Source organism: Haliotis asinina, chromosome 1, assembly GCF_037392515.1.
Source record: "Haliotis asinina isolate JCU_RB_2024 chromosome 1, JCU_Hal_asi_v2, whole genome shotgun sequence".
Taxonomy (NCBI): Eukaryota; Metazoa; Mollusca; class Gastropoda; order Lepetellida; family Haliotidae; genus Haliotis; species Haliotis asinina.
Window position 1 is genome coordinate 26,659,742 of NC_090280.1, and position 19,202 is coordinate 26,678,943.

A 19,202-nucleotide genomic window follows, 5' to 3' on the forward strand; every position below is an offset into this window, starting at 1 on the left:
TCCTTGCACAAGGGGATTTCCACTATGGGCGTGATTACTGGCAGCCACAGTTGCCCTCTCCAAGGCCCTCAACAGGTAAGTCTGGGGATCGTCATTTGGTTTCTGCACTAATCGTCCTAATTCTGCATGCAAATCGGAAATGCTACTATCCTTGTAGTGGGAGCTGAGAATGCATTGTAGGTTGGCAAGCGTCATATCACCACGTCCATCAAGGTAGTATCTCAGGGAGCTGGTGTGTTCTACTACCCGGATAATCCCATCGATCACCTCCCTTTCAGTATAGCCCTTCTCAAGGCCTGCTGTGATCTGTCTCAGGGGACTGGTGAAACTTAAACTTGTTCCTTTTTCTAAAATTTGCCCTCCCACAATCTTGAAATCTCTTCATCATATGGGACCCGTGAAGGTCCCGGGGTAGAATAGTCCTTCAGGAACCCATGCTTGCCATAAAAGGCGACTCAGCTTGTCGTAAGAGGCGACTAACGGGATCGGCTGGTCATACTCGCTGACTTGGTTGACACATGTCATCGGTTCCCAATTGCGCAGATCGATGCTCATGTTGTTGATCACTGGATTGTCTGGTCCAGACTCGATTATTTACCGACCGCCGCCATATAGCTGGAATATTGCTGAGTGCGGCGTAAAACTAAACTCACTCACTCTTCATCATATGGTCCTACTGTGTCGTGGTCATCTTTCTGTGGTGGTACAGTGCTCTGACTCACTTAAGCTTGGAATTTCGAAGCCTATTCTAGGATCCTACAACCCACAGCTCTGCCTTTGTCTTCTTCCTTAATCGCATTCGCGAAGTCTTTCAGTCCTGCATTCTGACCCAGTATGGCGAGGCTCCTGAAGTGGCATGTGTGTGACACAATTAGTACATTACATGGTACATGGTATGCATTATTACTGAAGTACAATCTGTTTCAACAGCATGTTGAACTAATCTTTGCACAATACTTTCAATGTTTGTCTAGGGGTATTATTTGCTCAAGGAAAGTTACAGTAATTCTACACAATGAAACAGGACAACTTCAACTTGCATAGGGGTTTGGAGTTTTTATTATTATTCGTTTTTAGTTGTTCTTGAGTTGGTCTTTTGTTCACTGGCTTCTACATCAGCTGTTTCTTTATACAGGAAAGAGCTACAGGAGTTTTTATATTGCTCCAAAACAACTACATCTAAAACTCATCTGCAACCAACATCTACAATACAACTCTCTCTCAGTCTCTGTCCCAAGTTCATTTCAGCCTCTGTGTTTGTTTAGTATATCGAAATGAATGCCTAACAAAGAGCATCCTTATATAGTTTTTCCCATTCGTATCAATATTTTGCCGGCACTGTGGTCTTTCACAGCACCTCTTCGAAAAAGGTAACGAACAGAGGTGACCGTGCTTAGAGGTGTTCACAAGATCAGCACGACGACAGTACTCTATGCCCTTTTTGCTTGCCAAATAGAATTGCTCAGGAAATGTACATCCGTGTCGTTTACACATTTGGATAATCACCAAAACTCAGTTTGTCAGTTTCCAGTACATAACCACAACAACGCTTTATTCACAATATTGCGCTTCGCGTCACTTTCAAACTCGATGGCGTATTAAACAGAGAATACTGCACGAGGTCTCATTGCAAACGAAATATACAAAACGAGTATGCTTCCTATGGTATGATACCATAGGAAGTTCACGAGTTTCGTATAATTCCTATGTACCCACGTTTTACTTGCATTAAAATGACAAAATATCGCATAGTCATTTTCATGGTTTCAAACCGAAACCGGTTTCAGAAACACATTCCGGCAGAATGTTGTACTGCTGTTCACTCTTAGCATGACGTCACAGTGTGGCATGACGTCACACCCCTTGATGACCGATGTCGCGATGCATGTCAGTTGTTATTGCCTCGAATAGTCTCCTACACTAAACTACTCGTAGCACCCCGGGGTTTTTTTTGGGGTGGTGGTGGTGGGGTGGTGGGTGGGGTGGGGTGCAGTTGTGTCGTCGGTTATCCAGTCAAATCGTTAGAATCTCAGGTCAAATCGTTACGACACAGGTCAACGTGATACGACACACGTGTGATTATTATGCAACTACCCATACGTTGACAACATGGGTAATAATACGCACTACTGAAATATAAACACACCGAGCGGACTCTCGAGTGTGACGTCACACCTAAAAATGTATTATGGACACGAGTGGGCAGGGCTAAAGTGGTTTTCGTTTCGGTGCATAATTATAATTTTTAGGACATTTTTTCATAAATGGATGGTGCAAATGTGGTATATATTCATGTCTGAATGACATTATATAACAAAGATTGATAGTGTTTAACTTTTTAAAAAATCCTTTAAACAAAGATTTGCTTCATCTTCTTGGGGGATTTGTAATGAGTAATGTCTGGCGGCATATAATGACGCGAAAACAAAGACACAAAGGGGACGCAACTCCTGCGCCCGGAACGCTTCCTTACAGACGCTGTGCTGTATAAACATGTGGAACAGACATGACGGTAGGTTGGTTATTGTATTTTCCTAAGATTTAGTTCTGATTATAACACTGACGTCAATGCTGTCTAGTACAATGACCATCTCGTGGATAGAGTATGGGTTCCAAGATGGGGGTACATAACACCACAGATCAACAGTTAAATCCACATGCAGTCAGGCGCTCATCAAATATGGCGGTTACAGTGGTGATGGTGACCATGCGACCAGCTGACTAACTGGTACACGAACAGTCGAGCTCTATATGGTGCTCATTGTGTGAATATCGCATATGCCAGCATTCACTGACTTTATGAGCTTTTTCACACGTGTCGTACCACTCGGTCGGGACTGACAACGCTAATTCCAATATCAAGAGATATGAATATGCGGTTTAATTCATCCTTTTCACCTTTTCAGTGGCATGTCTGGCTGTGTGCTTGCATTTGTGGCTTGCCAAATCCTCTTCAGGTATGTACAATGTATGAATTAATACCCAAACATGGGAACATTCTGAATGTTTTCCGGAATATCATCCGTGTGAGCTGAACGTAACTTGTTCACACATTTGACAGGCTTTTTCAACACGATTCCGTATGTTCCTTTCCATAAAAGACACAGTATAAAATATTTAATTCACTTTGCACATATACAACCAGCAATTGTCCTGTTTTAACTTGCTCTCTGTGGTTCACATGGGTGATGTTTAGATTGATTACATCCTGTGGGTGTCAGTGCAAGAATACAGTTACCGGACAGTCTGCATGGGTAGTTTCGTCCAGACTCGACCATTGCTGTGTACGATTGATGGGGTGGTCGCTATTTCCAAATCATACTGTAAGTTCACAGAAGTATGCCCGTTAGGTGTATAATTGTATTTGGGATGCTGACGGGTCATAGATACATACACAGACAATGAACGAACGAAATAACGTCAGTGCCTAAACCTGGCAACAATGGTATTGTCAAGCCTTACCTCCCTTTAATTGGTGGGCATTTCTTCATATGGCGGGGCGACGGCGGGTGACGGTCGTAGTGAGTGAGGCGGACTGTTTGATTAAGAATCTGCCATACAGACCCTAAAACAACTCTACAAATCTGTAACCATGTTATGTTTATCAGGTAACAGAACCGTTTTTTTTTCAGAAATATTCACACAGCACAAACGTGATGTGTGTGCATCTAAAGGAGGAAGAGGAATCTTTCACTGGAACGACATTACCCGAGATGTTTTAAAAGTTGAATATGTTTTTGAAAAAAACCTAATTGCAAAGTTATCCAGCCCCAATCTGTCAACGGTAGGTTCTCTTGTCATCTAATTGAATACTTGTATAGAGAATCCGTCAATAAGTTTTTACACACTTCGAAGGTGTATATATATATTATAATTATATATATTTATATTCAGTTATGAGCATTTTATACGGAGACAAACATATTCCACACAGTGTGGCATACGGTCATGAATGAAATATAACCAGATGCACATATATATTCGTTATATGTAGTAAATGTGAAATCCAGTCTTCAAAGGACACCAAAACAACCGGCGTTTCACAAAGTTTGAGTTAAATCTAGCACGTTATCATAAATAGATATCACAAATTCTAAACGAAAAGTCTACCGGCTATCTAGATCGTCATGACAATACAGAGTATTATTTAAATATATTATTACATATTACATCACGCACAATTTCCTAAGTAAGCACAAATAGAGGATTACGGTTTTGTGTGTCTAAAAATAATTTATGAAACAGTAACTATAATTATCTTTCTGTGAAAGTTGATGACAAAATCGTAGACGAATTCAACCATTTTCTGGTTTTGAGGGTCAGTAAGTTCTTTGTTTCCGTTAATAATGGTATCCGTGTTATAACCAGAAATATATAATACATATTAAACCTAGCAGAGTTACCGCAAGTGAAAAAACATAACATATAGGGCTTTATACTCTCGTATGTACAAGGGCAACATGGACTGTCCATTGAATGTTTCTTATACTTATCGGCGTTTAGGTCGCTATAACCGAGCCTGAAGCGACATAGTTAAGGTCAAAATATATCTCGCTTTCGGTTTTTCGGAGGTAGTTTTAAAAATTCGGAGAGAATGCACGACTCTTTGGAATTTGGTAGAGGATTTCATATTATGTCTGGTAAAAAGGATCTAGCGTAAATTCCTTTAATTTCAGAACTGTGTCTTAACGCCCTGCATGGTGCCAGAGGGACATATATGTGATTCCTCTTCAACCCTCACTTTGAAGTCCTGTGAAATTCTCAACAAATCACACACTCTAATACAATTCAAAGTTTTGCATTCTGCGATAAATTATCTATCCCTTGATACAAGCTGTGTCTCAGACAGAATGCTTGAAATAGCCTTTCAAAATAAGTTTCATCGTAAATGTTACCATTTTTGACACAATACGAAATCGCGATTCACGGTGTTATTTGAAACGCTGCCGGTGAACCTTCAATCGGTTGGGATGTTTTCGAAAATACACCTCCACGAATACCGAAGTGCGTGTTCCCCCTTACTGGATAATGTTTATAAATCATTTCGCAAAGGCCGCGGTATTGACAAACCTGTGACTACACGTATATTTCACATTCAGCATCACTGAATTCACCCAACATTTTTAATCAAATTACATCTGATCATTGTCACCATTACCAGCTGTCTAGATAAATTGAATTGAAACATGTGGATGTGAACACGAAGCTGTGCTCGAAAGACTGGGCTTGTTTGAAATGTAAACAATGATAAATTCCTATTTAACACTGCGTAGCGTTTCCTCGAAATTTCTGATATACAACCGTCTCTTCATTGCTTGGACTGGCTCAGTACCTTTAGAATATGAATGGAAATACTATCGTTACAAGAAATGGAAAATTAAAACTATATCAAATTTGATGACTTGATAATTTGTACGTTTCCACGCATTGTGGCGCCATGACTGACACAAAATCACACAGAACGACCACGGTAAGTATCAACAATTCTGACGTCTTCTCTTACATACAACACTGTCGAACGTATCCGCTCACATTGAGGAACTTTGTATTGGAATAGTTTGGTTCAGCGTGAACAAAACTTAACGAAAATATAGCGTCCGCATCGTTACATATATCTAGAGTTAAGCACAGCAGAGTTATGCCCCTTATGTGACAGTGTCAGTTACCATGTTGTTAATGTCCATTCCATTCCCCACATACAATAAGATATCGGAATTAATTATTAATGTAAACAAAAATGTGGGGGTGTATCATTTATTCTTTCATTCATTCACATATGTACCTATTTCTTTTATTCTTTTCTTTGCTTCTTTCATTCATTCACACATTTCGTGCTCTTAATTCATACTATAATCAGAGACCATATACCGTATCGGTATCGTCCTTTGGGTCCCTACATCCATACCTGATTCGGCAGTGGACGATCTTGTAGAAAACGAGTGCCATAATTAAGGCCAAAGTAAATCTTGTTTTCGATTTTTGTAATTAGGTATTTAAATTTTGTGAAACTGCATGGCGCTTTGGAACTAGGTCCATAAATGTATTGTGGTAGGTGAAAAGGATTTGCCATAAGAAGCAGCTCGACTGTAAATTCCTTGTATTTAAGAGATATTTCTTAAATTATAAGTTGTAGTTTGGAGATGGAGTTTGGGATCACGTCACAAAGAAATTTTGTGAACTGGTTAGTGTACATGTTCATCTTAAAAAAATAACATCTGGCAGTAAGTTCTATCTTGCAAGGACTGAAAGTTTGTTATGAGTTGTGCTACAAAAGACACCACGTACAGTTCTCAGAGCATCAGGATTTACGTGAGAATTGAGTACCTTTGCTTTTATTTGGGTAAAATGTAACCTCCCACTCACGGCCCCAGTGAGGTCATTGTTAGAACAAGTAGATGCAGCTGATGGATCGTCTATAACATAATCTCATCCGCAAAGAGCCGAAAGTTACTGTCAACATCACATACAGTATCATTGATGTATGTCAGGGAAAGAAGACGTCCAAGGACAGAGCCCTGAGGTACTCCAGTTAGTACAGTTTTCTTGTCACATTTATACCGATTAATTGATACCCGGTGTACTCTATTTTCAAACTATTTATAATATCACATTAAGTTTTCAGTTTATAAATAATTCCTCAATGCCAGATCTTGTCAAAGGTCTCACTATGTCGCAGAGGACTGCTCTAACATCTTTACCTTCGTCAAGAGCTCTAGCAATGAAATTATGCAAATGTGTTAACTGATTTGATGTGGAATCTCATGGCATGAATCCTGATTGTAACTTTGTCATTAAATCGTTATTTCTTAAGTTGAATACATGTTTAAGTACGCATTTATCAAAGAGTTACTTTTTATTATACATTTGCGAATGAAAGATGGTACTTAAGACGTCACCCAAAGCGGATCTGCAGGTCTAACATTGGCAGTCTTATTTCGTATATGTTCGCAGCAGTTTTTCGTAATTGCGGATTCTTATCTATACTACCCAGACTCACTTGTGTAAATGTAGCCACTTACTTCAGTCAACATTTCCGAACTAGATTTTGTAAAATATTCCATACTGTTTTAGGTACTGTTTACTCATGACCTGATGTATTGTAACAAATTCGTAACGTTGAAGAGGCCATGAGTTCGGTAACTGAATAAAATCTGTGAATATTTGCGACTTCATAACAAATATTTACACCAAATACAGGTGTACACATACATGATATTTGCTTATGTCTTACAACAATTGGATGCATGCTGAGAAATTTATACTCGATGTGAGTGCTTTCAGTGAGTCTGATTTTTTATGGGTAGTATATATTATTGGAATGAGTGAGCGAGTTTAGTTTTACGCCGCACTCAGTAATATTCCAGATATGATATTGGACGAAAATAAATTTTTACTGTCATTATCATCGATGCTCCAGTTCATACGTTCTTCATCAGCTAACGAATACTTATAAACGTACCTCTCATAGTTATTAGGCAGGGGAATTGATTCTTTAATGGTCACAGCAGATTGGGTTAAGAACCCTCGATTCATTCATGGCTTTAATATTCCAAATTTAATAAAAAAATGTCAAGGTACTTGAAAGGAGTGAAATTTTAAGTGCCGGCCCGGTAAAGCGAAATTTCAATATTCCTTGTCCCAGTAAAGCGAAAACCAAAGTTGTGCTAGAAGTGCAGGGCAAGCGAATTGCTATGAAAACATCGGATTACCGAACTTCAGGTTAGCGCGCGACCCCAAGGTTCATGGCCGGGAAGGCTGAAATCGTGACGCTTCTCGGTTCAATGAAGGACTGTCCTTCTTTACTGACTCAACCATGCAGAGAGAACACGATATTCCTCAGAATCCTGTCATTCAAAGTACTTTAGGTCCTGAAAAAAGAAAACCACACTAGACACCCACATGTGACACAAGACCACTGACACAGATGACATCACCTTCAGAGGTGTCAGATGACCGAGAGTTACACGATCCTTCCTCAGTGGAATCGTACCGGGATGTGGCCACAGGTATGAATACTTGCGCTAAAATGATACTTGCTCAACAAGGGTGTTAACGATACCTTTTCATCTTCAGTAGTAGTCGTAAGGGTACACTCAACATCTGCACGTGTCAGCATACGCATCGAGCATTCGCACAGACCTTTAGAAGTCGTCTTCTGGCCCATGTGTATTAACTGTCATCCCTGGATGAACCAAACTAGCCTCCAGAGCAAGCGTGACCAGCAACCTAAACACTAACTGATGGTTGCCACGATACTGAACCTTTTCACTAGGAACTGGAAAGACTTAACGACTGGTGTTGCTTTTCTAAAGTCTTATATGATCACACAGTTGACACCTGCGGTCTAAGTGAGCACTGGCTGTTTGAAAAGGACCTGGACATTTCTTAATTCAATAAACTATGCAACTTGTACGATGAATTTAACACAATGGTAACAGTGACATTCATAGGTGGTCTAAACAGTAAACTGCAATATGGAAGCAGAGATCGTCCTCTTCTGAACTTCATTACTGTCTATGACCTCAGAGCATTATCACCAATTTGTCAGTAAGCTTCTACTTCCTATATTTTTTAATGGCAGGCTACATCATTACCTTAAAAGTCTCGTTATCATACCAGCTGCCAAGTGTGTGCGTGTCGCGCTGCACAATTCTGGGTGATGATGCCCTGAATGTAAGCAATCATAGACCCATCCTTGTCTCTTTTCAAGCTCACGCCAAACTAACTGTTCATGAACAGGACTATTGTAAAGTTTCTTACAACTGGCGTAAACCAGCGGACACTGAAACAGAACAAAGCTATACCATCTTATTGTGTGAACGCCTTGTCGACAATGAAGTCCTCACTTCTGGGATGAATTCTATAGAAGATATTGATATGGCGACAAAACATATCACAGAATATCACATCCAAGCTTCTGAGGAAACACTTCCCCAAATGCGATTTAGACCCCCACCTTGTGACTTATTAGTCTAAGGAACTCAAGCACAACTGAATTAAGAGATGAGACACTCCAGATCCATCTGGATAAGTTACGGGCGGCCTGGAGGCCGACTTCACACCAGCTACGGTGCCTATAAAAAATCAAGTGTTCGTGTAGGAGACTCCAACGGCAACTCATTGCACGTCTCATGAGGTGGAACATCTGGCTGAAATTGACCAAAGTGCCCCCTGGGGAGTTATCAACTCCAAACGTATTTCCCCAAATCTTGGTGCTGGTTATGACGTTTCCTTTGATGGTACAAATACTCTGCATGATTCAAAGAAAATCACGTTATCTTGGAGAGAGTACTTCAGGAATCTAAATATTCCAATCGAGGATTTATCATATTTCTCTGTTCATCACGTAGCAATCGAACAAGAAATGAACCGTATTCTCAGTGGAAGAGGTTAAATCTGCTTGGGACTATCTTAAGCGTGATTAAAATGGTGTTTTGATGGCATTTCAAATGAACACCTATTTTATGGAAGCGAGCTCCTTATTGACTACTTGACTGTCGTTTTCAATGCCCTTCGCATAAGTTCCTGGAGAACTAAGCATAAGTCGTACACTAACCCAAAGAGCTATAGAGGAGTCACACTCTTGACAGCCATCTATATGCTTTTTGAAGTTGTGTTTGGGCGATTAGAAAACCCCCATACACCTTCAATCTTGCAACATTCAGAAAAGGCATCAATTCCACAATAACGTCCGTCCTTATTCGGGAGTGCATTGCGTATGCACAACAATAAACTATTCACCTGCTTCCTGGATGCTGAAAAAGCGTTTGATTGTGTATGGTTCAGTCTATTAGTTCACAAGCTTTGGTGTATGGTCCAGATTCCCCTCACTATATTGGCCATGTACACTGACTTGAACAGTTTTGTCCTCAATAAAGGTTACCTTAGAAAATGGTTCCCAATATTACAAGGAACGAGACAAGGCGGTGTACTGTCTCCATGGCTGTACCAGATCTACATCGATGAGCAAAGTCCACTACCTGCTCATATAGTACGCCTACACAAGCTGATGACTTCTCTCTACTACCAGTGACTGAACATGTTCTCGACGGACTCATGTCCAACTGTCATGAGTACAGCTGCAAAGGGCGATTTCACAACAGCGCTATGAAAAGCATGGTGATGGTGTTCAATGAGACTCTGCCGCAAATGATGCCATCATCCCGATCCTGGCTTCTTTGTGACATGAAGGTATCAGAAATGACAGAATATGTGCACCTTGGGCTAACCATTACAAACTTATGCAGTGCCCAGCAAGTCGGTGATATGTGCAGAAAACTTAAGAGCTCTTACTTCAGCCTGATTAATGCTGGTCTTTATGAAGATGGTTTTCATCCTCTCACAGGCTTTAAAGTGCATATAAGGCATTGGTCATGCCCAGAGCTGTTTGTGGCACTGAAAAACTTTGTACCTAAAATTCTTGAACTTCAGCTGGGGAGAACTCATAGATTCCGTGTCAAACAGCTCCAGCGATCTGACTGATCCGACTGATCATTGAAATGCTTTCTCTTATTTCAACAATATATCTGAGAACGATAAACCTCTTTGGCTGAATTGTTAATTGTCCAAGACATTGCACAGCTAAAACCGTTTTCCTCTTTCGATTCTTCACCTGCCTCCTGAACACAGACCAGCGTGGCTTCATCCTTGAAGTCAAAGGCCCCTGTGGACATTACAATATCTCTAAGCTCCTGAAGTCTGCATACCACAGACTGGGAGTTTCTACACATTCCTGGAAACACCGCGCTAAGGAAGCAGTGCACACATTTGAAACCAACTCTCTGAGACTTAATGACGACCCTGAACTTACAGTGATCTTACAGTTACACAGCTGCTCCTCTCCCCACTATGCGTGAGTTCTAAGCAAGTACGACCCAAAACACAGAAGTGATTACTACAGCTTGCTTCGCCGGATTGCCACACCCACAATAGCAGTCCTCACTGTCGCTCTGATCTGGACGACCTCACCCGTCTGATCCAGCCCTGTAGAGTTCCATCGAACAGAGAGAAACATGTGGTACTCCGTACTTGGCATCGTTGGACCTGACACATATGTGATGCTGGACACTACGGACCCTGAGAGTCAAATTGTGCCTTCTCGGGCTGACACCAACTGAACAGGAGTTGTTTCTTGTAAATACAATAAATGAACAAGTCGGGCTCATTTCTATTGCTAACAAACAGCAAACAATTAAGGTAATTAAAGATTAAATATTTCAGTTTGAAGTCAAGTACTTTATCGCTTATGGGTCACAGGTCCCTATACAACACAAAACGTTTACATATATTTACACGTGTCTACAATAGCACTGTGTATAAAAGATTGATTCACAACACATAGTTATAACTATACAGTACATGGAGAAAAGATACAAAAGATACGAAAATATATATCTTATTTTATCCTGTTGGTTCATATGCATGGCATAAACATGTACATAGTTTTCTTTTGAAGCGATTTAATAATTTGTGTAGATCATTGCTTGAGAGGGATGCACATCCCCAAAGCTCAGTGTGGATACTAGAGACCTTTAAATAGAAATGCGAATTTTGTCTTAATTCCATGCCTTTATTGCATGTGAAGAAATAATGCACTCCGTTATCGACTGGATGACCACATAAGCACGAGGGTCTGTCGATGATTCCAATCGATGGTGTCAAATCAAAACGGAGCCTGAAGCGAGAATGGATAATTTGGCATAATCCTGTCCACAGTTTAGGTCAAACGTAATAGTTATGTTATTTGTGTTTTGAATCGGGTTAAAGTGTCAGTTTTGTGCGTTTCAGAACTAAGGTAATTCCATAGTTTTATTACAGCAGGTACAAATGATCTGGCATCTGACGACGATACTTTTGACGATACTTTTGACGGTGTACCCCACTATGCCCAATACATAATCTTTCATCCCTGGGGGTTTTAATCTATCGTCCGGTTTCAAATGGAAGATAATGGTTTGAAGTTCGGAAATTAAGTAACGTCCTCCGGCTATTATGATGTATTAAATTCAGATAGGCTTCATATTTGAATTCAGAATTTTTAAAGGATATTATACATAGCGCCTCTTGAAGATATTTCATTGAAGATGTGTTTGAAATGCCGGTTTGTATATTGATGTCTTTCAGTCTGTTTACTACAAGTGCCTTAAGATGATTTCTATTTGGACGTGCCTGTGTTGCCCAAATACAGCTCATTCCAGTTTTGTCAAAAGTGTCCTTAATACAGGCAATCCATTTATAGCTAGATGTATTACGGGTTGTATCATTAAATAGTAATTTATAGACTAGAAGAGAAAATTTATAGGCCTTTCATGAAACGAGAGTTCCCCAAAAGAGAAGCATTCGTGATTTAATTTCAATTTCCATCGGATATCTCCCCAGTTCTCCATAAATCATGAATGAGGGGTGCTCTTCTTTAATGAGAGAAGTTCCTTTAGAAATTTTAAATGAATATTTTCTACCCACGATTTATTACCAAAGCCCCACAATTCATAAAGGAGAACAGGGGCAACTAAACAATGGAATAATCGTAACTGACAATCACTAGACAACTTAGGTAATCTGCCTTTGCTTAAAACAAAATACATAGCTTTGGTGGCCTTCTCCGACAAATTCTTTTTAATTACGGTGAACGTACGAGTATTATTTTTTTCCTAGGTATTTATAAGACAGCACGTTCTCTATGATGTGATTTCCAATTTTGAAACAGGATTTATAATCTTTTTTTGATCCACCAAATATAAGTATGTTTGTTTTTGATATATTTAAATCAAGTCTCCATGTTTTACAATATTTGTCGAAGCGATCTAACATATGTTGAAAATCATTTGGGTCTGACGCTAGTAGACCGGCATACAACAGAGCAAATAGATGTATGATAGTTTCTAATCGGTTCTTAAAATCATCGGGGTGTAACTTGATTCCTTTACAGTTATCAGTTTTTAGACTTCGAGATCATTCAGGAATACTGTAAATAGTATTGGTGATAAATTTTCACCCTGACGGACGCCAGACGTATATGGAAAGACACTGGTCTTCATTCCATCACATGATACACAGTGTTTGGTATTTTGGTATACATTTGAAGCATTTTCCGGTTATGTTGTTTGATATCAATTTTTTGCCATAGACCTACCCGCCACACGGTATCAAAGGTTTTCTTAAAATCTATGAAAGCATAATATATTTTCTTTTTTCTTCTTTTTAGCAGTTCCGAAATGAGGTAAAATGTAAAAATATGGGCCATTGTGGAATACCCTTTTCTAAACCCAGCTTGTGCTTCAGATAATATTGTATTAGAGTTTAGAGAGTTTGTAAGACGATTATTTAAAAAAGATGTAAATAATTTACCGAGGCGGTTCAAACGGGTAATAGGCCTATAATTTTCCGGTTTGGTTGACAGACATTATTACTCTATTTAACCAGGTTTCTGAAAAGCTCCCTGTATCTAAAACCAAATATACTCGTTTATGACATCATCAAGGCCGGCAGCTTTATTATTTTTCAGTTTTGTAACTGAGGCAATGATTTCTTCCCTTTTTATGGCGCCATTTAACAGTGCACTGTCATTAATATCAAAGTCGTTAATAGAGTTAATGTCATAAGCAACATTTCCTGGGTCTTCGTTTAACATTTGGAAAAATATGAAAAAGTAATTGTTTGTCCGGAAGCTTTGTCGTGTCAGCTTTTTCACCTTTTAATAGTATCCAAAATGAACGAGGATCTGACTTTTCTAGGTTAGTAAATTTATCTTAAAGGCTTTTGGAGTGTAATCTTGAAAATTTTAAAAGGCAGCGTTTGTATTCTTTACTGGCATTTATTAGTCTTCGTTTATTTGAAGCGCTGCCATAGGTTTTGAACACCTTTAGCGACTCAAGTATTTTCCTCGTATTTTACATTGTTTCCCGAAAAAAAACGGTTTTTTTTCTTGTTTGGAGTAAAAGTTTTAAAGTCACAGCCATGTATATGTTACAGCCAGATTGTGAAATCATTCATTTCGCAAAATGAATGAAAATGTCAGTCATTTCATGAAATGACTAAGATGGTCAGCCATTTCGCGTCTTTTTGTGAGACAACAAATAATATGGTTCTCTATTTATTTCATTAATCTGTCTGCAAATGCTGAATGTCGTTGTTCAGCAAAGGGAAACCACTGCTGTCTGTATGTTCCATGTTGGGCATGTATTCAAAGTGTACACCATGTTACAGGTGAAGATCAAAAGCGAGAGACTGGAATCCCGCTTCAGTGTATTGGAAGCCGACAACGTTGCATTTCAAATAGACAAGGTAGAAGAAGACGACTATGGGAAATACAAAATCATTTTGACCTACATCAATGGGGACGAACGTGAACTCGTTGGACGTCTGAGAAGTAAGTATAATGTTGTGATAACAGAAGTGATTGTTACGCCACGCCGAAAGAACCTGTTTGCAAAACACTAGGGAAGTTAGAGGTAAGTGTAACGTTCCAGTGACAGAAGTGACGGCTTTGTCATGTCCAAAGCACCTGTCCCTTTAAGGTGTTGGAAGTTAGGTAAGTGTAAACGTTGTGATGATAGAATTGAAGTGACTGTATGTCACACCAGGAGGACCTGTATGCGAAACATGTAGGAAGTTAGAGGTAAATGTAAACGTTGTAATGATAAGAGTGAGTGAGTTTGACAATATTTCAGCCACATCGTGATTAAAACAGCTAATGCTTCATAATTTTATTTTATAAAATCTTTCACCAAAAGACGGTAAAACAACTACTTTATCACAGTAAGACATTTAAAACTAGCATGCACCTTAAAATTATATACTTTACAAAATAGACTGGGCTATATACATCGCCAGCAAATTGAGGTAAGCCGCCATACTTGGGACTACCGGGACCTTTGCAACCTGCATGAGCCCTAGTTGGACTTACATTGTATACCTTCTCTTCAGGGGCGAGCGATTATAGGCTGATTTAGCCATGATTTAAAATAACACAAATACTACTACGTGTAAAAAGATGGTGAGCATAAATTTTCTTTGGGACTTAAGTACATCGACAGAAGGACAATAATTTTACAATACTTCAAACCCCAGTGACTGTATTATTATGAGTGATTGCTATGTCAGGCCAAAACTAACTGTTTGAAAAACGTGTATGAAGTTAGCGGTAAGTGGAAACACAGTACTGGTATAAGTGATGGTTATATCACGCCAAAAGAACCTGTTTGCAAATTGTGTCTGAAGTTAAAGCTGACTGTAATGATAGATGTGATGGATACGTCAGGCCAAAGGAGCCTGCTTGCGAAACGAAAGTGTAAACACAGTACTGATACAAGTGATCGTTGTGTCAGGCTAAAAGGACCTGTTTACGAAATTTGTAAGAGGTGAGAGGTAACGGTAAACACAGTACTGATATAAGTGACGGTAATGTCAGACCTAAAGGACCTGTTTACAAAACGTGTAGGAAGTTGGAAATAAGTGTAAACACAGTATTGATATAAGTGACGGCTGTGTCAAGCCAAAAGGACCTGTTTGCAAAATGAGGAAGTTAGGGTCAATGGCGCCGCACGTGTAAGTCGAGTTGTCTGCTTCGAAAACGGTAGGGAGTTGCAAATAGAGTTCGAGAAATTGGTGAGGTATCTGGTAGCGCTCGTTGAAGATGTGGGCCGGGGACACTTCACCAGCAGGTCTCGATGGCTTTGACCATGTCGGAAGTTGTCTTTGTGGCTCGGCGACTTTACTACCTCGGATTCTCGTATATCTGTCTTGCAATTTTTATGGGATATTTCCTCTTCGCTTTCCGGAGGGACAAACGACCCGATCGGATCTCGGCATAGGCTTCACATGTAAATTTCGTTTCTGGCATTTTTTATATATCCATACACCTACAATATGTCTACTTGAAGCGCACTTACACCAGCGGAATTTGTATAGACACTCTTTGTTTTCCGAACTATAATTTACGTAAACCTCTACTTTTTATGGCTGTGTGAGCCGAGGTGGCTGTGTGGAGGCCCCTAGGCCTGATGTACCTATGCGGTCCGAAACCACTTTTGTTCATACTAGTCGTCTGAATGACATACACAATTCTCTACCATTCATTCTCTTTATTTGTTGCACTGGTATCCAGGACCTCTATACGAAGACTTGTATAACTTGCACTTAAATGTATGACACTTCACACTGTGTATGCTGAATTCCATTTTTATACTATCACATGGTGTTTTACAGAACAAAATCATGATCTCAACCAACGTCCCTGACAGATCAACCGACCAGCCATGTAGGGGTCGGTGAATGAAAGCGTTACTCTCACTTGCCTGCTGTTAACAATTCCCTCTGTATGGAATTCTTTCCAACTTACAGTTCTATGTTTTGAATTAGCGCAAAGATGCTCTAACCAACTTACAGTTAGGGTTTATATCTGGTTGCTCTACCGCAAATTGGTTACCTTATCTAAAATAATACCATTGCTAATGTTTTAGTAAGGAGGTTTGGCTCACATAGCTTATATCTTTAATAAGGTGGTCTATAAATTACTTCAAGTTGTAAAATGTGATTAATGTAATATCTTCTAGATAGACTTCAACATCTTAAATCTGTTATTAAGACTGTATATGGGATAAATGCACTTTAGAACAAAGTAAAATGCTTGAAAATTGCATCTTTATTACAATTTAATGCTACTGGTAATAAATTCATCGGACTCAGCAGTAGATGCATCCACGGTATAGTTGAGACTTAACGGGGCGTTTTCCCTGGCGAGAGAAAGGGAATATTGGCAAAGCGCAGGTAAAATCTGCAAATTACCACCACAAATATCTGCATATACATTAAACATGATGAGGACTGAAATTAACATTGCTAACTCGAACAGACACTGGGAAGTATTACATTTTTCACAGTGTATGTAAACTTTTAAGCAGTGTAGGGCATGATGTTTGGGTTTAAAGGGCTATAATGCAAAAATATTTTGTGAGCACCGATGTTGATTCCATGGTCTTTACGTGAATCAGTTCTCCAGTGCCGGGCTATCCTCTGAGAATTTCTTCAGGTGATCTTAAAGTTAAAATGAAATGCAAAAGGAGACCAGTGGAGAGATGTGTGAATAGTTAAGTGATCTGATTTGGATTCAATCGATGGCAAAACATAAAAGTGGATATAAATGATCAAAGAATATAATTTGATACCAATAAAGACCTGGTATCACAATGGACAAGAACCTGTTGTTTAAATTGTGAGAAAAACAAACCGTAGTAGTCGTATGTGAACCAAGTTGTGTTTGTACAAACCATGATATGAACTACTGTAAGCAATATGATACTTTGTTTTCCAGGAATCGTGTTTTCCGGTTCTGTTCTTAGTCTTACTAACTACGGGTATGCAATCGCGTTAAATAACTGACAAGCACAGTCTACATGAACATTCAAAATTTGAATGGATTTGAGGGCCTGGAATCGTGAACAGATCTCCAAACACACCCAAGAACACGTGTCTGACACGAGAGCGTATCTCTTAAAGACAGCTGAGGTCATGTACCTCCCAAATAGCTCGGGAAAGGAAATAATTATCTCTTTAACATGCTGTAGCTCCCGTGTTCTAAGGTCTATAGTTAAACAATTTGTGTTCTAAAACCTACATGACCTCAGCTATCAAACACAACCAACTGGAAGGTAGCCTCTAGTTACTGGACACAAAAATATGGACGTTCTGGAAGCTCTGGAGCTTATGCTTTTCGGCTCAGTATATTTAGAGAGAAAACACCTATAAAATGGTGAAAAACACGGCCCAAAAATTCAATACAATGTGGCTGCCAAATGGTTCCCTGTAGCTAGAGTTCTAGACTTGATATTGTGAGGATTCGGTTCCAGCCATTTCGACAAACAATTTTGGAGGTTATTAGTCTGTTTGTTTTTTTTTAAAAAATACTTTCGAATAATCCCTCCTTTGTCCTTCAGAAAGCTGCAGTGTTAGGGAACCTTCATATTCTATCTAAGTTCTTAGTGGGTTCGACAAGGCAGTGCTTCATGGGAGAAGTCCCATTCGCTCTCTGGGCTGTGTGTAGAGGGGGCAAGGGTCCTGAGCTGAGCTTGAGCCTTACTGGCCTGACTGTGCCAGATTCACCCGAACCCTCTCTGCAGCACACTATCTTATATCTGTAACACATGATAATAATATTTTGCGACTCTTTAATGAATTTGCAGAGATTGTCCAACATCTGTCAGTGCCTTTTCTTGGCAGAAAAACATCTTAAGTATGCGGACCCCTCTGCTGCATACTTTCGTTAATCTGTAAAACATAATAACTCAAACATTTTCAATCGGTCTCCAGCCTTTTGTGCATGGAGTCCTAATGAGATGATTATCCAATCTGCTTCATAATACAGTTTGTATCTTAAATTTCTATTTCATTTCTGAAAAGTAAGAGCTTGTTCAATAAAAAGGCAGAACAGAAAAAGATAAACCGTTAGAACGGTTTAAAGTCATTGCAGATAAATGTGTTGATCAAATTCGATAATATGTTTCTCGATGCAAATACGAAGTCTAACATACCCCTATTGAATTGAACCATAAAACTATTTGGGCTCAAAAGCGTACTTAGAGGAAATGATCTTTCTTTCTCAAGTACTGCACTTCTTAAATTTAATGTGATATTATTGTGGCCAGGGCGTTCAATAAGATAATGTTCCGCTGTCTCGGGAATATTGTCGTACATACTGGAGAGACCTCGCCACCACTGACGATGCGGTAAGCTTTTGAACTACAGTGTCTTACCCGAAGTCTAGTGATTAACACTTCTTCTCATTTCTTACGTCGACGAATTGTCCAATTTAATTTTACATACGAGCAAGCTCAGTACCCACCTTAGGGCTTGAAAAATAGCTGCGAGAGATGGTCATTGCACGCATCTGAAATGCAAAAATCTGGAATCCAATTTACCCCGGCACATCGAACCAAGGCCAGATCTTTTCGGACATCAGTAAATGTGAATGAATGAAGTGGGCATAATGTTTGATTATAGAATCCCAAAACACGGCTTTAATTGCATTTGGACAAATTCTTTTATCAAATTCAGATCAATACAAAGACCCGATTTCAGAAGCAGTCAAGGACCAGTATACTGAATACATGAACCACAAGAACCTTGCTATGTGACCAGTTGCAAATAGCATACTCGACACTGTCATTTACAATAGAGACTTACGTTCACGATGAAGACTCAGAGGT

General features: G+C 39.4%; 1 protein-coding gene across 1 annotated transcript in view; it reads left to right on the top strand.

The window, feature by feature from the left end:
- Positions 1-2,465: 2,465 nt before the first annotated feature.
- The window catches only part of LOC137289425 (uncharacterized), a 61,804-nt gene continuing 45,067 nt past the window's right edge, over positions 2,466-19,202 (top strand). Inside the window, exons 1-4 of the mRNA XM_067820857.1 lie at positions 2,466-2,512; positions 2,907-2,957; positions 3,633-3,784; positions 14,206-14,368. Of these exons, the coding sequence (XP_067676958.1) occupies positions 2,494-2,512; positions 2,907-2,957; positions 3,633-3,784; positions 14,206-14,368 (385 nt within the window). The 5' untranslated portion in view covers positions 2,466-2,493. The remainder of the gene's footprint in view (positions 2,513-2,906; positions 2,958-3,632; positions 3,785-14,205; positions 14,369-19,202) is intronic.